The 22794-nt window shown below is 34.9% G+C and overlaps 1 protein-coding gene across 8 annotated transcripts in view; it reads left to right on the forward strand.

Moving 5' to 3' along the window:
- LOC143229715 (calmodulin-binding transcription activator 2-like) overlaps window positions 1–22794 on the forward strand; it is a 119932-nt gene that overhangs the window by 35477 nt on the left and 61661 nt on the right. For 7 of the 8 annotated variants that reach the window (XM_076462441.1, XM_076462438.1, XM_076462445.1 and 4 more), the window contains one exon: window positions 6329–6423. In XM_076462441.1, coding sequence (XP_076318556.1) covers window positions 6329–6423 — 95 coding nt within the window. The remainder of the gene's footprint in view (window positions 1–6328; window positions 6424–22794) is intronic. The other variant, XM_076462443.1, reaches the window with a different exon arrangement.

Consider the following 22794-nt stretch of genomic DNA (forward strand, 5'->3'; position numbering starts at 1 on the left):
GTTGAACGAATAATTTCTAATATAACTAAAAAAACCCAACTAATTTAATTAAAGTAATAACTAACAATACCCAAGACATAACTCAGTTTATCAATAATGGTATAACAATGTGGTATAAGAGTATAATAAAATATACAGTACAACAAACCAAAACACCAGCAGTTGTCGTAACACAGTGCTACCAATGCCAAAGGTTTGGACATGTAGCAGCAGCATGCCAAGCAACTGCGCGCTGTGTAGGCTGTGGAGAAAATCGCCACATTTCACAATGTACTAAACAAAACCCCAGACCTAAATGCTGTAATTGGGGAGAAGAACATACGGCAAAGTATAAAGGATGCCAGAAATACAAATCAGTTAAGACACACTTATACGAACTTAAAAATCCGAACACACCACAAACAAAATTCACGAACTCTCAAAACCAACTACCACTCCAGCACCAGAAAACACACACATACACAAACTCGAATGCTGCAGTCGTCAAGAAAACATCATTCATGCAGGAAAACCATGAACAAGTAATGAAGATTTACCTAAAACAACTGAAGACACACACCTAACCACACCTATGAATATTGAAAACACACTAACCAATGCCATTACTTCTACCTTTTCTGAAATATTGACAAAATACACAAATCCAAATAATGAAAACAGTCTAACAGGTATAATTATTAAAATAGTTATGAAAAACATCGAAAAATACCTACCACAAATGTTAACATACATCATGAACTCTATTAAACATGGATAAATTAACAGTATCACACATCAATATCCAGGGTGCTATTACTTCCAACACCTCTCCCCGTTAAATTTGTACATCTGATCTTTGGATAAAATGAAATTTAAATAATAATAAGATAGTGCTAAATTAAAACAGCCACCTACGTACTAGACTTACAAAAAAAGAGAAAAATATAAATGGACATTGCCCTGAAAAGGACCAGTCTGAGTTGATATTAATTCATATTAATCAGTCAATTCCAACAATGTAATGGAAGGAGGAAGAGGTATGGTGTACCTGACCCTCCTGGGTATAAAATTATATATACCAAAACACGAGAGAGAGAGAGAGAGACCATAGAATAGTCTCTAACAATGTTTCATGCCAAACTCTTCTCGCTAGATACATTATTGTTTACCAGGTTTTTAAACCGTGTGAATATTTGTGTTTAATCGAATTACAATCATACGTTACTCTTCTGTTTTCTTCACACATTTCTACACTTACGTACATCTAGAAGTTTGTCTTATGATGAAGGATGCCCTAAACTGTTTAATATTGCAAATTCTAATATTGTCTGCAATTGATAATGCACGATTTAATTCAACTAAAATAAACGGAAATTAGCAGCTTGCAGCTTTAATAAATAAAATAAAATGTGGTCATTAGTGAAACTGTAAGGAGGAGATAATGACAAGCATGTGTACACTTATTTTTACAGGCATGGCTTGATGGTCAGGGACCATCGACTTGCGATCTTCGGGTCGTGGGTTCGAATCTTCGTCACCGACCATGCTCGCCCTTTCATCCGCGAGAGCGTTATGATGTGACGGTCAAATCCTACTATTTGTTTGTAAAGAGTACCCTAAGAGTTGGAAGTAGGTAGTGTTGACTACTTGTCCACACTTTAGTCTATCACTGTTAGAGAAGGGACGACTAGTGCAGATAGCCCTCGTATAGCTTTGCGCGAAATTCAAAACAAACGAAACTAGTGGAACATAAGGCATAAGGACGTTTGGCCATATGTTCAAAACCGAGTTTCAGTACGCATTATGGGCACAACAGTCTGTTATATCATCTTCAAAATCATTTGGTTGGTGATTTCAGTAATGTTGAATTCTTTATGCTCTTGGATTAGCTATTGTTATTATTCTACGAGATGAAAATGTGAAATGATTTTTAATGATTGTTTATTTGTGACTAAGCACAATGGGTTATCTGTACTCTGGTCATTACTATCGAAACCCGGTTTCGAGTGTTGTAGTCTACATATATGCTGCTGTGCCACTGGGGGCACTTTATAAGGATCACGTGCTCCCATGCCTGAAGTATTATCGATTGCAAAGTCGTCGATTACAGTAACTGTTGGTAATATTGGTATGTAGGTTTTTCACTTGATTTAGGTCAAAATGTGTTTTACTTGTACATTATTTGAAATAATAAATACTTTTACGAAGATGAAAAGAAATATTTGTCTTTTAACACGATTATTCTGAAAAGTTTTGTTTTAAAAAGTATAACTGTATTAAACAAATATGAAATATCTGTAGAAATGTATCATGTTTCAACAATGTTTTAAACAGATTTATATTTTGATAATGTTAAATTAGCAGTCATATACCGTATTTTCCGCTTAATAAGCAGAATTTCTGGCCCTAAATTTTGGACCTGATTTTTTGGGGTCGGCTTATTGGCCGATCACTCCTTTCGGAAATTTTTTCTTAGGAAATGTTTTTTTTTTGAAAATTACCATAGGCGGTAATTTTGTCCCATCAGCAAAACACGTTATGACTACAGTGAAACGTTTTTTCTGGAATTTCATTGGTTACCTAATTACAGTGAGTGGAGCCAATAACGAATGACATATTGATTCCATCTCTGTCTCAATACGACACGTTCTGCTTTACTACAGAACGCCAATGATCACACACAACATGCATGCTGACGCTGAAACGAGACTAAGAAATCATTTTGAAGGAACTTGTCACTTCTTAAAAATGGCTTCGGCTTATTGGGCGGTAATAAGCAAAAACCCTCATTTTCAGAGCTGATAATTCGGCGATTCGGCTTATTAACCGGAAAATACTGTATATGTTTGTCTTTTTCAAGTGCTTTATACCTTCAAGCATCAGGACATCATGATGTTTAGAGGTATCTGTTGAAATAGGACCCACAGTGCGACAGTAATAGTCCTACATAATACTTCACTTATATTAACCAACCTCACAAATTCTGTAACAAATCAAATCAAAATAAAGTAATATAAAAAAACAGACAAGGGTACCCAACTCCCCAACGGCTTCTGTGATATTCTCATGTACGGTGATTACCTTACAACTAATCATAGTAATTACAATAATAGGAGAAACGACTGAAAATGTTATGTAAAGTTAAATTTGAGTTTCCGACATAGACTAAATTCAAGAAAATCGCTGATGAAGTTGTAAAAATAAAGTGACAAAATAATCTTAATTTACGATCGGAACACAAACCGATTGGCGAATGTAGATAATTATAGACGGTATTACTCCCTAAATGTTGAGGTCTCTTTTACCTGCCAATTCTAAAGGAAATCTGGAAAACTGTTATGAGACTAGGAAAGTTAATAATTTACGTAGAGAAAAATAACAAAGGTAAGAAAGCATTTACTACTCATTTCATTTGTTGCCAATTCCTAAGTGAAAATAGGGAAAACGTATCCTCCAGAGATTCATAAACTTCGTTAGATTTAGCTTAGTAGAGAATCTACATAGTATAAAACAAGGTTTCACAAACCTTTTTGAGCTGTTGACCTCTTGATGAAGTTAGTTATCGACCTCCAGGCTAATATTTTGTAAGATATATAAAATAAAAAAACAATTAGATTAAAATTTATTTTAATTAAAATGTGTGAATTTATATACTGTGGAAGATTCGAGAAAAAGAATGAATAGTTTTGCTACTAGGCATAGAGCTGTTGGTTGCGTAGGTCAACTTTATCCTAGAGGCCATTTTCGACTCCTAGGGGCCCGGCATGGCCAAGCGCGTTAAGGCGTGCGACTCGTAATCTGAGGGTCGCGGGTTCGCATCCCCGTCGCGCCAAACATGCTCGCCCTTTCAGCCGTGGGAGCGTTATAATGTGACGGTCAATCTCACTATTCGTTGGTAAAAGAGTAATCCAAGAGTTGGCGGTGGGTGGTGATGACTAGCTGCCTTCCCTCTAGTCTTACACTGCTAAATTAGGGACGGCTAGCACAGATAGCCCTCGAGTAGCTTTGTGCGAAATTCCAAAACAAACAAACGACTCCTAGGTCTTTATTGACTCCCACCCGCCACTGTACAATCTCAACAACTCCAAAAAATCGACATCGAGTAGAAGCCCTGGTATAAAGTTAGACTCCTCCAATAAAACGTTTTAGGGCTAAATAAGAAACACAGATAGAGAATACCCTGTGACAATATATAACTCTGGCAGTAGCAAATTAACTGTATTCCTAAATTGTTTTCTTCAACCTGAGAATGCGTCAACACTCAATGCATATATGTAAAAAAAAGTATTTACTATTTTGCCTGTGATAAAAGGAAAAAAACAACTGGTTTGTTTCACATATAGTCCCATATCTTTACTACCTTTTGCTGTCTGCAGTCAGTTGTGGTCACAATTGGATATTTAGATGTTACTAATGAAAGTACCTTGCTTTTCTTGGGTGATTAGGTTGGTATAATCTAGACGACTATGTCAGTCTGTGTATTCTAAACCCATTTTAGTATAAAAGTGTAACTTGTATACTTTTGTTAAGAAACGTGTCATAAAAGCCATTGTTGGAACACTATTACGAAAACACATTTCTTCGCTAGCTTGCTTCATTAAAAATGATGCGCAGATGCATGTCTGTGATTTATATTTGTAATATGGATAAGTAATATCCAGATGTAAAATTTCATATTTTTACGTTCTTTCCTCTTGGAGCTATGATGATCAAACTTGTACACAAAGAAATGCGCTTTTATTATTATAGATTAAAAACGTGATTTACATTAAATTTTCAAAACATCTAAATACAGAATATTAATATAAATGTGATTAACAAGATCTTAAATCAGTTGAGAAACTTAAATCACAATGTCATTTTATTTAATTATGTTACTGACTACTTCTTAAATAGTTTTTATAAAGCATTTTTTTATTTTTGATAGAATTAGATATGAACTTTATTTTATTAATTTGTCAGAGTTTTATATTAATCAACCATTTCTGTTTAATATTAAATCTAAGTAATAGCAAATCAAATTTATAATAGCATTTACTCACAAAACAAAATATTGTTCTTTGATAGATTGTATCAGGCAAATTATTCATGATGAAATTTTGTAGAATGGACGGCAACTGGCTGTTGTGGAGACACAAGTGCAGAGGACGACGTTTCGAAAGTCTTCCGCCTTTCGTCTTCAACACATAAGACGTCGTCCTCTACACTTGTCTACAAGATAGTTTGTAAAATTAATTCCACCATTATTTTTCAATTAATTAATAGAAGTAAAAAGTGTTATTCCAGAATGTTCTGAGTAAGTTTGATTTCAAAATGTAATTTTGATCTTCAATTACTTTTACATGTATATTATTCCCAAATTACATAAACATAGTTATTTTTAAGGTGTGATGAAATAACTTACAATCCTAATAAATAAATTATATAATATGTTAGATGGTAAAATTAAAGGAAAAAGGTATTAATAGAAAGATTTACTATTTAGGTAATAATTATAACTCTGGAATTTAAAATCTTGTAGATATAGTTAAGACTACTCAAGTATGATTTTATTACTTTATATATACAAACTAATTTCAATGATCTTGTTTGTGTATTAACTCTAAGTCAGTTTACTGGATTATACATTAAATTATTTAGCAATAATATTTAATCCTATAAATATTAAAGAATTAGTTGCTCTATATATTCTCAACAATTTAATTATTTTTTAAACAAAGTAATAAACAAGTTGTTTGAGTCTCCATGGGAACAAATTATTCTACATTGCTTAATTTGAGTTTATTTAAATTTATTAAGATTGTCGAATGTACCCCAAATACTAGTGTATTTTCGAGTTACGAATGTAATGATGTCTTGATTAGCGTAAATAGTCCTCAAATGGATAATTATGTTTGATATACGTATCCTTCCGAATTAAAATATGTAATGCAATAAAACACTAATTTCGAGTTTTAAGTTTCATTGATTATATTAAGATATTAACATTTCAAATGGTTGTATTTGTATTAAATGTTTCGTAATTATGGTCTTCCTTCTCTTTATAGGAATATTTCTTCAAGTTTAATTAGAAATGTTGCTACATCGTATTTCCTTGGGTACTGTTTATATTAGGTTAATTTTACTAATGCCAGTTTGTTGGTTTATGGACGAAATTTTGCTGCATTTGATTAACAAGTAAATGAAGGTTTTAGATCAGTATACCACCAAAATATAGATATATTTTGTGTAACTTTAAACAACTAAATTTAAATGATAATAATGGAATTTTTCTGATAAAACTTACCTAACCCTGATTTGTCTGTTGAGTGTATATCGAAAACATAATCATTACTTATTTTCTCAACAGCAGATCGAGGCCGACCGAAGTTACCATTCAGCTTGGAGACCATTCCTAAAGTGGACCATTTTTCTTCCCAACGGCACCGTTGGAATACTAACGAGGTACAGCAACTGCCAATCTGATTGAAACTATACGTTTTTAGCGTTTATTTATGGAAAGTGTTCCCATGCCTTGTCCCACTGTACACACCATGATCAGAAATATAGATCTAGAGTGAAAATCGAATTGAGATAGATACGTTTCTGGTTTGTTTATTTTAGTGCAAGTTTGCGCTCCATCTATCGAAAGGAGTCTAATCCCAGATTCTAATGTTATATTTCAGGGGTCAGATATAAATAAACTTGTATCTTTGTCCATATCTCTTTTATTTGTAAAAGTATCAATCTAGGAAAATTTTACAAAATCACGTATTTGTAAAAATGTGTGTATAGAGCGATGTGAACTAATATTTGTATGGATTTCGACGTTAGTTGTTTTCTGCTCTGATATAAAAGTTTGTTTACCAAAACATTTGACGGGCATGTTAATCACGTGAAACCATGCTGAGCGTTGATAATGTATTGGAAATAATACCGTGTTCTTTGCGTTTAAAAAAACAAACTATTAGACTAAATTTTAATGAAAATTTTGAAAACACAATAAATATTTTAATTTGTTATTGAGTAACTGAGTTAAACTGTTTTAAGGTTTATATGATTTTTAGCTGCTTGAAATACAGTTAAATCCCACTCTTCGGTCTAACAGGACTATCTTAAAATGTTGGTATGGGATAGTGTTGGATAATTGTTTATATTATCACTTCAAAATTAGGGACAGCTAGCACACTAAATTTACGTGATTACTTGACAAACAAGCTCTGCTTTATGACTTCCACCAAAGTATTTGCCAGTTTACATTGGATATCGGACAATAAGTAGCCATTTCCTTGATACTGCATTTCCTTAAATAATAAGAAATTACATGTATGCACAAACACGCACTATACACACGTACATTTACACACATATCATGAACAATAATATTTCACAAAAATAATCTCTCATCCAGATTCTATGTAAAGTGTGTTACAAACAGGTTACGAAACCGTCCAACACAGATGACCGTCTAGGATGCATCATTGATACTGATAACGCCATCACTTGTGTTGTAAAATGTGTGCAGCGGCTGGTAAAGGCGTCTAACTTTCCATTTCGACGCTGTTAAACGATATTAGGAAATTGATTCTAAGCAGCATCTTCTTTGAGTAAGCGTACGCTTGCGTCATGGGCCATTTCACATGCAGAACTGAGTTGTTACTGGTTTTGTAACAAACAGCTATGTTTTTATAAAAAGTTATGAAACTGTCAGTGAATGTTCATTTGATTGTTTTTAAGCCAGAGTTATCTTAACTGAATCGTATGTAATGTGGATGTTCATTTGATAATATTTGTTTAAAGCCATATTGATGATAATTGGCCTCTATATATTGTGGATGTTCACTCAGTGCTGTTTTACATCCATATTAATATTCATCAGTTTCTATATATTGCGTCGAAAGCACCACAAACGCTTTTAAGGATAATTGACAAGAAGCCTAATATTTTGTTTGCTAAATGTTATATTTTTAATTTTTTTATTAAATGTACGCTATCTGTAGCTTCAGTGTTTTACCAAAAGACTTTTTTTTTTTCGTTGCTGCCATTCGTATTTTGATACTAATAATGTCCTCTCATAAATAGTAACTTGTATATCATAACTGTCATGAGTGTCATTGCAACTTTGTCCAACTATGAAGAATTTAAATAACACGAAGTTCTTAATTTTTTTTCTAGACTTGCAATAACGGGAGACATTATGGAAGCACACAAGAGATATATGTACAAGAGTCACAAAAAGTATTGGTCACTACAGTACAAAATATGATTGGATAAAATACTAGAGAAAAGCGTCTAAGTTCTACAAAGCACTAGTATTATGTGAATCCTATATTCTACAATGAGTAATAACCATTGTTCCATACAGTTGATCATTGTACGATTGTGGAATATTGTTCCAAATATCCTGTATTATTCCCACACAATTTAGCCAAGTTATTAGGTGGCCTTTAACCTTCTTCAATAAGCCAATACAAGTTCAATAATATTCATACAGGTAGTTTGTGTGTACTAAGTCATGATTCTGTTAAGATGTCGTTTCACAACATTTGCTTGAGATGGTTGTCTTGTCGCAAGATGTCATGTTACTGAACGAATGGCATTATCCACCATAATAAGCCCATGTTTGTCACCAATCATGGTGTCATCAGCTAGGATGAGGGCCGGCATGGCCAGGTGGTTAGAGGGCTTGGGTCGTAACCTGAGGGTCGACGGTTCGTATCCCTGTCACACCAAACGGGCTCACTCTTTCAGTCGTGGGGTCTTTATAATGTGATGGTTAATTACGCTATTCCTTGGTAAAATAGTAATCCAAGGACTGACGGTGGGTGGTGAAGACTAGCTGCCTTCCCTCTAGTCTTTTACTTCTAAATTAGAAACAGCTAGCACAGATAGCCCTCGTATAGCTTTGCGTGAAAATAAAACCAAACCAAATCAATCGGTTAAGATGAAGCCCTAAAATTGGGGGATTTGTGTTTTTTACTTCTTTTCTGTAGAAGTCTTTGTATTGATATTTATATCATTGATCTCGATGTAGAATTCACATCTATTTACACCAAAGGCATATGAATTATACAGTCACTTGTTTTCTACCTTGTAAAGGTACCCTAAGATAATTAATATCCCTTCTGGATGGGTTAAGTTTCTAACTCAACTACTTCTATTGTAAGCATTGCTAGTTTTAAGTACCCTTAGAGTTTTGTACTACAATTCCTGCTGTAATGTTTCACATGGAATTTTCTTGACCAACCATAATTTGTATTTATGCACTCCTCAGGGCCATATGTATGTAGAATGTTTAGAGCAAAGTACAATACTATGTAGATGCGTAGTAGTTATTAAATGTTAATATACGTTACTAATCTAAACAATTCTGTACAACAGTAGTAAATTGGCTATTATATACGTAATGGGCTACTGAAATAACAATAACACTAAGCCTGGAAAGTATGTTATTTCTTAATTGCTTATGTTGTAAAAGTACAGAAAATAGCCATCATTCCCTTCAAACTTTGCTTTTGTGACCTGGACAATGAAATTTAGAAATTAACCTATTTTCTGTGTAAAAACGAGCAAATTTGCACATTTTAATTTACATAAGGTCTGAATAAAACAACATATGAATCAATATTTACATGTATTTATACTAAAGTTGTACAAAAATGTTTAGAAGTGAGTAGTTTTTCGAGACTGGCGACTGAAATGTAAATCACTTTCATATATCAGCCTCCAAGTGTAGTCTCCCATTATGTTAAGTCCAGTGTATCTTGGTGGAAGCACTCGCTTTACTCCTCTGAGTATGCTCTCATGTTCTTTTTGAATTTATCGAGATGAGCGTCAAGGATATGGACTTTCAGGGACACCCTGGAACCCATCTTGCCGTAGTTCTTCACTAGAGCCTCAACTAGTTCCACATAATTTTAGGCCTTGTGATTGCCCAAGAAGCCCCAAACCACTGCGACAAAGCTGCCCCGAACTGTTTTTCCTTCCTACTAAGCTTCTTAGGGAATTCTGTGCACTCCAGGATCTTCTTTATTTGTGGTCGAACGAAGGCACCAGCTTAGGGAAGAAGGCTCGAAGGTGCTTGAAAACTGCAGGCTCCTTATCAAGAGCTGTGACAGATTATTTCATAAGACCCAATTATATGTGTAATGGTGGGAACAATACCTTCTGTAGGTCCACTAGTGGCTCACACTTGACATTGTGCCTCCCCGCAGAGAACTCGGTCTGTTGTGGCCAGTGCTTCCTGTTGTAGTGCACTGCGGTGTCCCTGCTGTCCCAAAGGCAAAGAGAACAGGGAAACTTGGTAAAGTCTCCTTGGAGACCCATCAGGAATGCTACCATTTTGAAGTCTCCGATAACCTCCCAGCCATACTCATCATACTTAAAGGCTTCTAGCAAGGTCTTGACGCTGTTGTATTCCTCTTTGAGGTGCACCGAATGGGCCAGGGGAAAAATTCTACAACATTCTAGAAAGCTCTTGTAAATTCTTCTGAGTTCGAGAAAATTCTCTATCAGCTACTTAGCACTGAATCTACCTGCAATATTCTGAAGAATTGGTAAATTTGACAATTTCATTACCCAGGTCACAAAAGCAAAGTTTGAAGAGAAAAATGGGTCTTTTCCATTTTCTTTAGGCATAAGCAATTGGGAAATAACATTTCTGTCCAGGAACAAGAAAAACTAAAACTTTTGTTACGTAGTGTAAGTAAAGTTAAGATTCGGTGTCGACAGCAGTGTCATATCATTATGATTATATATTAGTCTTTATTCCCTTTGTGTACACCTCAGTTAATTAATTATTCAACAGGCGGAAAGCGGATGCTGAACTGAATTTAGTATGACTGCTTGAACTTTTCTTGTGTTTTATAATAATAAAACAATTTTTCTCATTGCTTGAATGACAACCAATCACGTTGTTAGCAAATTAGCACGTGACTTGATTTGAAAACCGGATGAGAATAATAATCATACTAGCCAAGACCCTGAGCCTAAATTTTTCTTATTCTATCATTTTCACGCATAATATTTAAGTTACGATTTCTTACAGGAAGTTGGTTAGATCGATAAATTCTGGTCTAGTTCAAAAACATGTTACGTGGTCAGCCAAATTCACGTAGACGTAATCTTATTCAGTAAAACTATGCGTAAATTAAATAACAGAGTATAGTAATGATATACAGTGGAGCGCCGTTAAGCCGCGGTATTTGGGGGGTCAACCTGCTTAACCGCGGCTTAAACCTTTGTGATTGAAAAGCCGAAGTCGCCAACAGCTCCGCCAAGGAGCCTCATCCGGGCCATTGCGTGATCATTATATCGGATTATCGAATTAAAAATACTTTTATTGATCACTTTTTTCACGGATTTACCTCGGATTAACTTTAATGTATGGAGAGGTGTGATTCGATAACAATGGCGGCCTCCATAAAGCTGACATAGAGAGCGGATAAGGTAGATTAACGGTCGATTTCTATTGTAATATATTTTATTTTCCAAATTAAAGTAAATCCTTTTTAAATATCCCCTTGAAGTTATAAAGCCAGGATTAAATTCGTAAGCCGCGTTTTTTACACGTTTTTAAATTAGTGGTGAGCCGCGATAATCCTCGCTCACATCGCTCACAAGACTTGCTACAGCGGCTTAAGTGATTTCGCGGTTTACTGGTCCGCGGCTTAATGGCGCTTTACTGTATATAGAGCATGAAACAGTTACGAGTGTTCAGTTATGACACGGTTTTATGAGTTGGAAGAAAAACTTACAAAAACAAAGAATAAAAATCTCACCAAAGAAAAACGTAGTTAAAACGTTTTTAACAGGCTTCGAAACGAACCGAAGCCGAATTATTGTTAAGTAAAGTAAATGTAAAGTTGTGATAAAGTCAAACTTAGCTGAATATGCAGAAATATCTGAATGCGTGTTCACAAAGTGATATGAATGAGCATGTATATTTTAGATCCAAATAAGTTGAGAAGGCTCATAGCAGTTGTATATAGTGTAATACTCATTGTTAGAATATTACTTGCGGGTTAAATGTTATTTGTGTAATACCCTTACATTTTAAAAGCAACAATTAAAGTTGAAATCGTAGAAAGTCATCACGTGATAACAATACTATGTCATGATGCATCATACTATTGTATTAAAAATTTTGACTAAGCAAAAAAATTGATAAAGTGAATCTGAATGGAAAAGCTAATATATAATCCGGACTCCTCAGACAAAGGTACTTCTAACGATGAGTTTTATAATATTTGATCGAGAAATTTATGGAGAAAAGTTCCGGACAGACAAATGTATGCATATTATTTGTATAAATGTATAGGGATGTCTGTATATGCAAATTTGACTTAAACCATTAGATATTTTATGGGTGACATATGGAATAGGTCTGCTTCTCTGAATGTAAACAAGAAATTTGAATAGCCCGAATATCGTTGAAATCTAGTTTTATAGTTTCAGCTTGCATTATTTATAGGTTGAAGCGGGAAACAGACTTCTCTGTATGGAATATCCTATATTACTAATTAAGCGCTCTTTCTTGGCGCAACTTACACTGCATATTACAACAACTCCACCCCCTGATGTCACATCTACTTAGAGTATAATTTTCTATGTTAAGCTTTCAAAAGAAAACCGTCTTGCTTGTTTCACTTGGAATAACTTGATGACAGGTGCATCAACCGCATCTGTGTAGTTGACATATGAGCATAGACCATTGATGGATGTGAAGTTAGGCCTATATGGATATAGTATTTAAACTCTATATGCTATACTTTGGGTTTTCGTGCAACTCTGATTTTCTGTTATCTTCCTCAATAAATTGTGTGTGTGTGTGTGCGCGCGCGCGATTGTTTCTTATTTAATTAAATTATGTTATACGAGTAATGCGGAAACAACTAGATAATGACTTGTATGTGTAATTATGAGACTGTTACTGTGTAAAACGTTCTTGTAATAGTTCTCGTGCTTAGTCTCGTGCTTTCAAAAGTTTACTTATACTGTAGGATGGAATTTCAAGATGTCTGTAATTAACATTTCAGCACATCTACGAGCTGTTATATTCCATCCAACCAGATAATATTGTGAGCGAAAGACGTCTTGTAAGTGAGCCATAACAGACAGTAGAAAAACAGAAATAACTTTGACTGAGGTTTTTAATCAATAACTGTAGTTTCGAAACGTTAGTAGCTTGGTGTTCGATCACATGCTGTATATGGATTGCTTACGCTGCAAATATAAAGCATCCAGGACCACGATGAAATTCCTTTGTAACGTTTCATCATCACAGTCCACTGGATCTCAAGGTTATTTCTAAGACTGTTCCACAGTTCAGAGTCGTTTTACTGGAATATTTGTCACATATTTCTTGTCGAAAAATCGGAATAAATCTAATTTTTACATACTTTTTGTATAAACTACTCATATAAAGTTGCAGAAATCACGGCTTCTTGTATAAAATATTTCATTTGGTAACACGTGTTCAGGTATATGAATAATCCTCACCAAAACTTTCCAGTCAAAATATAACTTAATTCAGCAGAGCATAATGATTTGAGCAATAACATACTCGTAAATACAGTGTAAATATGAAAGAAATTCTACATTAAAAATTATTATATCTGAAAACTTAATAGCTCTAAATAAACTAAATTTCATCAGAGGCATTTTGAGGATCAAACCTTCACTCAGGAAAACTTGGACATGACTGTGGATATTTTAAACTTGTATAACTAAATCTCTTCTTCTAAAGAGCATTGCTTTTATTTGTATGCTTTCTTTCTTTAATACGTTGTTAGTAATATGAATCAAATACAATTCCCTAGCGTACAGGATTTCGCGAGGGTAAATTAACTCTACCCGGAACAAATGGTGCTTACAGTAGCTTTATTTAAAGATAGGTTTGATATGTTAATTGACAATGAAAAAACAATATTGAACATTTTATATATAGTATTAAAGAGAAATGTTCACTTCCTACTAAATAAACCAAGTTCTCTTTATCTTAAACTGGAATGTTCTTGATGCTCCAAAGGTAAACTGTTCAATTTTATTCATTATTACTTTATAAACCTGAAAAGTCTATTTGCATAAACTAATATGTTGTGTTATTTTAATTTCAAATGCAAGTAAACCAAATTAATTATGACAGTTTTCATATGCGACTTAATTTATGTTGAATAAGTAAACAAAACTGGTATAGAACTTGTATATCTATATTTCTGCTTGTGAAATTACAAACTAGAAAGCAGACAAGACATCACTTTAAAACTTCAACATTTATTAATGGTCGAGTCATCTCTTGAGTTATTTGCAAACTTGCACGTTGATTGCAGTCATGCCTATAATTACGTGTTTATGTATGTATATATGTATTGTTCCTTCTGCGTTTGAAAAACTTATTTCCAACGAAAGTTTCCTGTTGACTTCATTTGACTAATAGCAAGTTACAATTCTTGCATGTAGTGAGGTCATGTAGTTTTTCTTCATCTTGTTTTCATACACGAGCTAGGAACTAAACTTTAAAAAAAATCTCTTAAGTCTTGCGATAGTAATTAAATACCACATGATACCTACTGTACAGGGTGGCCCGTAAGTCCCTACCCATCCATATGTTATTAAGTTATATTCAATTACGCATGCATTATTTTTTTTTCTCAGAGAAATATGGCCGATGTAAGCCTATTTACACTTAAAGAGCGTATTGTGACAAGTACGTGGGTACATGAGCGCAGCGAGAATGAGGGACAACACACAGATATATTGGACATAAGATATATGGATGACTTACGGGCCACCCTGTACATGAAAAAAAGGTTTGTATGCAACAGTGTTCAGCAAAGTATGTTTTTACAGACAATTCATACAGTATAACTGTGTCTCACAATGTAACTACTACTGTCGTAAGTGGCACCTGTCATAATAATTACAACTACTGTTCATCAGTTGAACATGAACAACCTCCGTCCTGCTAGTTTCAGTGTCCATCACTTGCCATTACTCAGTAAATAGAATGGTTTACATTCTCGTGTTGGTAGTTTAGATGTATTTTGTAATTTACTTTTGAAGTCGTATGGGATAATTGTGTTTTATAACTTTGTTAGATCTATGTTTGCTGATAAAGGTGAATGTACGACACGATCATACGTGAGAAATATGAAGCCAGTCAAAGCCTTTTCAACTTTCGTTTTTTAGCAATACATTTACCTACAAAGGGTTGAAATGACAAGATTACATATATTAATTGTAATATAAAATTACGATAACTTATGTAGATATTTTATTGTCATTCAAACTGTGTATGTCACATATGATCAATCTAATCGCAAACCAACGATTAACGTCGTGATTATATCTGGTGTCTCATAACCAGTGACAGCGACGGAACATGAATTGAGATCGTAACTGTGCAGTGTTGTCTGGGAGCAAGTTACAACTATAAACATGAGATAGGGATTTGGTATTATTTGAGTCTTTGTACTAGTTACAGCAACAAATTTAGGATCGAGATCTTGTCTACGCAGTGGTGTCTAGAGGACAGTTTGTCTCGGACGAGTCTCCGATTTACATATCTTAAATATTACGATTTCAACCAGCCTGAAATTTGAATTTGAATTTAGCAATTATTAGAGTTTCCATATGTATCAAATTTATGGCATTTGTCAACAACAATGATACACACTATTTTCTTTAACACAAACATATTTTAATGTATGAATAACAATACAAATAGTTATTTAAAATATTAGTTTATATACAAGATTAACAAATTTACAAACAATACTAAGTCTTGTTTGTTTGTTTTGAATTTCGCACAAAGCAACTCGAGGGCTATCTGTGCTAGTCGTCCCTAATTTAGCAGTGTAAGACTAGAGGGAAGGCAACTAGTCATTACCACCCACCGCCAACTCTTGGGCTACTCTTTTACCAATGAATAGTGGGATTGACCGTAACATTATAACGCCCCCACGGCTGAAAGGGCGAGCATATTTGGTGCGACCGGGATACGAACCCGCGACCCTCAGATTACGAGTCGTACGTCTTAACACGCTTGGCCATGCCGGGCCAACTAAGTCTTTTATCGACATTCACAGATATTTAAATTAATTCTTTGTTGATACATATATACACTTCTCTTGATGGCTAGCTAGCCTGAACCATTCGCAAGCTTTCACCGACGACAGCATCTCATGCCCTCGTAGAAATACTAACGTCTGAAATTGAATGGTTCGTAATATTCGAAACATATAAACGTTCCTGGCCAAAGTCTGTAGATTTCCGATTAATAAGCATTCATATATAGTTTCCGAGGCCTGCAGCACACCAACTTTAACTGAACAATAATAACTATCATTCAACAATGCTCGAAAACAAGCTAGCGTTTTCGTAAAACAAATATTGTTGATCATTGTTCTCGAGAATCTGTACAAATTTAGAGAATAGGTGGGATTTGCACAATACACATCCAAACTATGCGTCACATGCACCAAACTGAAGCACGCGTAGGTATTAAAATAAATATATAGTGGTAACTCTGTTATAACAGCTACAACAACAAACTGATGATAAAAGTATGAAGTAGTTTCTGGGGGACAGCTACAACAACAAACTTGGTATTGAGATCGGGCCTGGGGACCAATTACAACAACAAACTCAAGACAGAGATCAGGTCTATGCAGTAGTGTCTCGGGGACGGTTACAATAACAAACTAAGATAGAGGTCGTAACTACATGGTGTTGGATGGTAATTTGAATTATAAAGCTTAACTAATGAAAAATCATGTATATATATACACACACACACACACACACACACACACACACACACACATACATACATACATACCGCTGGCCAAAATCTTAAAGCCAATAAACCTAAAGAAAAAATATGCAATGAAAATGAAAATAAGAAAAGGGAATATAAAATTAAAAAACGTTTTTACCATTTAATAGGGAAAATGTGAACATTATGAAATTAGCCTAAATGCTAGCTGGTCAAAAATTTAAGACCATACTCAAACGAAGCGTTAATCGGTAAACACGTAACGAAATTTTGTCATTTGTATTCAAGCATTAGCGTTGTCAACATCTCCCACTTATATCTCCTGTGTTACGTTGGCTAAAAACATGGCAAAGGACAAAAAGTTGACAGAGTTTGAACGTGGCAGGATTGTCGAGCTGCAAAAGCAAGGTCTTTCATAACGTTCCATCGCTGGTGAGGTTGGGCGTAGTAAAACTGCTGTTGCAAATTTCTTAAAAGACCCCGAGGGGTACGGAACGAGAATTTCAAGCGGTAGGCCCAAGAAAATTTGGCCAGCGTTGAGCAGGAGGATTTGACGCGTTGTTCGGCAAGATACCAGCCGATCGTCGAACCAGATTAAGGCCCTGACGGACGCAGAATGCAGCTCAAGTACAATAAGACGGCAACTACGAGATGAAGGTTTTAAAACCTGTAAACGTCTTCAAAGGCCACGCATCCTTCCACACCACTAAACAGCTCAGTTAAACTTTTCTGAGAAACACCAAACATGGGGCGTAGAAAAGTGGAAGAAGGTTTTGTTCTTTGAGAAAAAATTAACCTGGATGCCCCAGATGGCTTCCAACGTTATTGGCACCATAAGGATATCCCACCAGAGACATTTTCTACTCGACACAGTGGAGGAGGCTCCATCATGATCTGGGGTGCTTTCTCCTTCCAAGGAACAATGGAGCTTCAGGTTGTACAGGGGTTTCAAACAGCAGCTGGCTACATTGGTATGTTTGAGAGAGCATCCTTATTGACTGAAGGCCCTCGCTTGTGTGGAAATGACTCGATCTTTCAGCAGGACAACGCTGCAATCCACAATGCCCACAGGACAAAGGACATTTTCGTGGCGAATAACGTGATTCTTTTGGACCATCCAGCGTGTTCGTCCGAACTGAACCCCATTGAAAATGTTTGGAGGTGAATGGCAAGGGAAGTCTATAGAAATGGACGTCAATTCCAAACACTGCATGATCTTCGTGAAGCCATCTTCACCACGTGGAAAAACATTCCAGCCAGCCTTTTACAAATTCTTGTATCGACCATGCCAAAGCAAATGTTTGCAGTTATTCTCGATGACAGCCATGCAACTCACTACTGAGACTCCTGTTGGGCATTTCATACCCTGTTTAGGACTTCTTTTTGGTATGGTCTTAAACTTTTGACCAGCTAGTATTTAGGCTAATTTCAGTGTTCACATTTTCCCTATTAAATGCTACAAAACCTAATTTAGCAGTGTAACACTAGATGGAAGACAGCTAGTCATCACCACCCACTGCCAACGTTTGGGCTACTCTTTTACCAACGAATAGTGGGATTGGCTGTAACATTATAACGCCCCAATGCTAAAAGGGCGAGCATGTTTGGTGCGACCGGGATTCGAACCCGCGACCCTTAGATTACGAGTGAAACGCCTGAAACCACCTGGCTATGCCGGGCCGTCTTTCGAAGCTCTACTCAAATAAGTGGATGAGTCTAACAATGCAAACTGCATATTCTTTCTTTATGTTCAATGACATTAAGATTTTGGCTAGCAGTGTTTCTATCATAGTTTTCATATTTATATAATTATTTATTTTCATAATTTCATATTTATTTATTTGTTTTCATAATTTCATATTTATTTATTTGTTTTCATAATTTCATATTTATTTATTTGTTTTCATAATTTCATATTTATTTATTTATTTTGTTTTCATAATTATTTATTGTCATATTTCATATTTTCATATGTATATCATATATGTTTGACTTAAAATTTGAAAACCTAGCTCGATAAAATATAAAGAGCTTTCTTAGTTGAGTTTGGGTAACAATGAGTCAGTGTTTTCGTCGTAGGTGTTTTGAGCTCTTTTTTTATTTTTGATGTAGCTTAACAAATAGTGTAATACTGACAAAAGCTATTATCTGTGTTTAGAACAATTATTTTAAAAGTGAAGAAATCCCTCTAACACAAGCTAGTAGCACAGATTAAAAAACTTAGCATCAGGCACGAAGAACCTACCCATGTTTTTCACTTCTGTCGTCCCACAATTTTGTAATTCATCAACAACAACAAAAAGCATGTGGCTAGAACGCAAAAGTTAAATTTGTTATTAGCTAATTTTTGGAATGTTTCACAGTTTTGTCGTTCTTGCAGTTTTGTTAACTTTCGCTGTGGTAATGGTCTTTGAATATAGGTTCATCAATCACGTTTTTATCATTGAAAATAACGTCACCTTCGAGAGCACATACTAGATGAACGAATCAATATAAAGCCGTCAAGATGGAAGCGAAGCTCCTCGTGCAGTTTTATAGAACACATTAGAGCCTGTTGGACTTGCGTGAAAAGAAAAAAGAATGTTCAACGCTCCTAACGTAGCACAGTTAGGCTAAACACGAGTAATAAAGTCATAGCTGGCGTCTCTCGTTTTGTCATTTTGGCCTAAAAATCCAGTTAAAAAGAAAAATGACACAGGTTTATTTAAAGGCACTACGTATTTTGAAATTCCATAACAGAAAAAAATATTCAAAAGATGCTGCAGCTTTCTTACCATCGAATGAAATATTCGTTGTATTTTTTTTTTCAACATTAAACTTGGCTTGATTTGATCTTTGAAGTGAATGTGAACGTACAAAAATAATCAAATAATCACCGAAAAATGTCCCCAGCTGGTGCAGCGGTAAGTCTACAGATTTACAATGCTAAAAACAGGCGTTCGATTCCCCTCTATGGACTCAGCAGATAGCTCAATGTAGCTTTGCTAGAAAAAAAACACACATCACCGAAAATTGGTGAAATTCAAACAGACATTCAAAAACAAGAAAATTTGTTTTACGCTAAGAAAAGAAAATGGAATCCAGCGAATGGATTGAATTTTATGGTAGAGGTGGCTAGTAGATCAGAAATGGGTGGATTTAAATCAGAGTGATTTGTGGACCAGACAGAGGTGGAAATTAATGTGATATTATTGTAACGAAATGACGTAAAAACTTAGAATAGGCATATCTCGCATACAAAAATCAATATGTAAAAAGTAATAAGAAATGTTCTACTGCTTAACGTTTATTTTTAAAGATTTATATTTTCCATTAATTGGGTAAGAAACAGTTTCTTTATGTACCTTTTTGTAGTGCAACACTCGTCTTAAGAATTCAAGGTTGTAGCATGACATTTTATTTTACGCGTAGAAACCAGTTAGTGAAAAAAAACACAAAAAAATGAAACCATTTAGGACGAAAATACCCCATGAAAACACTTAGTGAAAGAAAAAACACCATGAAATCATTTAGTTAACAAAACATGTCATTAAACTATTTTGTGAAAGACATATAATATAATTTTGTGAAATCAAATTTTACCTAAGTCTTAAAATTCACCATTATTGAAACATCAATTATATAGAAATGTACGTTCCTATAATTTGAAATGCGTTTTCTAGGAGTTACTAAACGAAACATGGGGTAACAGATTGAAAATTCTGTTTTTGTCCTACTTTTGACAGTTTAGAGTTAGGTTAAGTATTTGTTAATTCGCTATGGTAGCGTGACTAAGAAATCTATGATTGTTGTTGAATTCAACTTTTCTAGCCCGGCATGGCCAGGTGGTTAAAGCACTCGACTCGTAATCCGAGGGTCGAGGGTTCGAATCTCCGTCATACCAAATGTGCTCGCCCTTTCAGCCGTGGGGGCGTTATAATGTTACAGCCAATCCCAATTTGTTGGTAAAAGAGTAGCCCAAGAGTTGGCGGTGGGTGGTGATGACTAGCTGCCTTCCTTCTAGTCTTATACTGCAAAATTAGGATAGGCTAGCGCAAATAGTTCTCGTGTAGCTTTGCGCGAAATTCAAACGAAACAACTTTGGTGTTTCATGTTAGAAGAATTCTGCAAGCTACAAATTTTGCTTGCTGTTTTATTTGAGCTTTGAAGTCCGTAATCTAGTACAAATACAGCCGCAGAAGAATATAAAGAGATAAGACAATAAAATATATAAGAAGCGTCATCTTTATTGACATCTTGTAGAAGTGGATAAGTTAAACAACAAAAGTTAGAAAATAGTGGCCCCGTTATTTTTTTACGTATGGAACAATCGGCTATTTCATTTCTGGACACAAGTATGTGTAAAGAATAATTATTTAAACATTGTTCGAGTTAATAACTAAAAATTGAAATATGTTAATTGTGATGTGTTTGTTTGAAGTTGATCATAAAACTGCACAACAGGCTATCTTTGCTCTGTCTACTGCAGGTATTCAAACCCGCAAACATACCGCCGTGCTACTGAAGAGGTCGATTTTGAGTCAGAAAATAATTATTGTAACAACAAAGTAATAATCATGTATAAGTGGGCTATCAGAGAGCGCGAGCTTGTAATATACGGTGAGAAAGGGCCAGGTATAAATTCCTTTAAGTGTTATAAAGAATGCAAATCATTGACTCCCGAGTTATACATAGTAAGTTAGATTGTATCCATTAATTTAACTGGATAGTTTGTTGAAGCAAATGACAGAAAATATTCTTGTTCAAAATAAGTTTTATATCATCTATACACATGAAGACTGTTACGCTTACCTATAGCTTCTTATGTATCATATTTCAAAAGTCTGAATCTTTGAGAAAACGTTACAACTATGTCTTGATATATATAGTATTTTATATAACGAAAACAGTTTCGTTCGATGGGTAAAGTTGCGTTTCTTTGGTACGGTGTAAAAATATTCAGACTTTCAAACAATTAAGTTTGTATACAATGAACCTATTGCATTTTCTTTGTTTGTATGAGTTTATCACCCTCTCTCATAATTTGAGCCATTATTGTAGTGTCAATAATTTCTTTCTAATGATGACATACTTCCTGTTTTAGTGACACTTGCATACAATGACTTTATTTACGACTGCTACTTACAACATTTCGGACTTCATCACGGCATGAGACCCTCTTCTGAAAAGCGTTGTTGTATCAACTTTACTGTATTAATTTCCATAAAACAGCGGACCTTTCCTACTGCTGAAGAATCATAAACGAGTACATTTTCTGTCGTCATTTTAAAGATTTTAAGTGGGAAAGCTAATTCTTTGCTATGTTCATGTCTTAAATCAAACTTATTCCGTTTTTATCGAGGTCGTATTTTCTGAGTGTGCTTGCATTCCCACCTAAAATTAATAAGCTTTCAGTCTTCCTTTTTAAAAAGATACTTATTTTTGATGCGTGCAAATACAATGACGCAAGTAGTTAACTTGTCATGAAACTGGTATTAATGAGTTTAGTTAAACAGCCATTATTTTGTAAGTAGAAAACCTTTTTAAATAGTGTATTAGTTTAAAGGATATGTTTTAGGTTACCAAAGAACGGACAGGAACAGAAGTAACAGCAATTGATGGTGGCTGACCCCAAAATACCTGAAATTAGCGGCTCAAAGCTGACCCCAAAACACCTGAAATTAGCGGCTCAAGGCTGACCCCAAAATACCTGAGATTAGCGGCTTAAAAATTAATATTGCTAATAGAATGTGTGTGCTGCCCCCCTTCCATAATTTTTCACGTTTGATGGAAAGGTTTTTTTGTTTTTGAATTTCGCGGAAAACTACTCGAAGGCTATCTGCGCTAGCCGTCTCTAATTTCGCAGTGTAAGACTAGAGGGAAGGCAGTGATGGAAAGGTACACGTCGCTTCTGTTTCAACGTCGGCCTCGCGTGTTTTTACTCGTCTCACTCAATGGGGACTTCATTCGTGGTATTAACTTGGTAGAATTTAAGTAACTGCTAAACCTGAAAGGTTTTGTATCCATTTAAACTCGATCATTGGGATGGGGTCGGGGGGGAAGGGAAAATCCACGTAGTT

This window comes from Tachypleus tridentatus, chromosome 10, assembly GCF_004210375.1.
Source record: "Tachypleus tridentatus isolate NWPU-2018 chromosome 10, ASM421037v1, whole genome shotgun sequence".
Taxonomy (NCBI): Eukaryota; Metazoa; Arthropoda; class Merostomata; order Xiphosura; family Limulidae; genus Tachypleus; species Tachypleus tridentatus.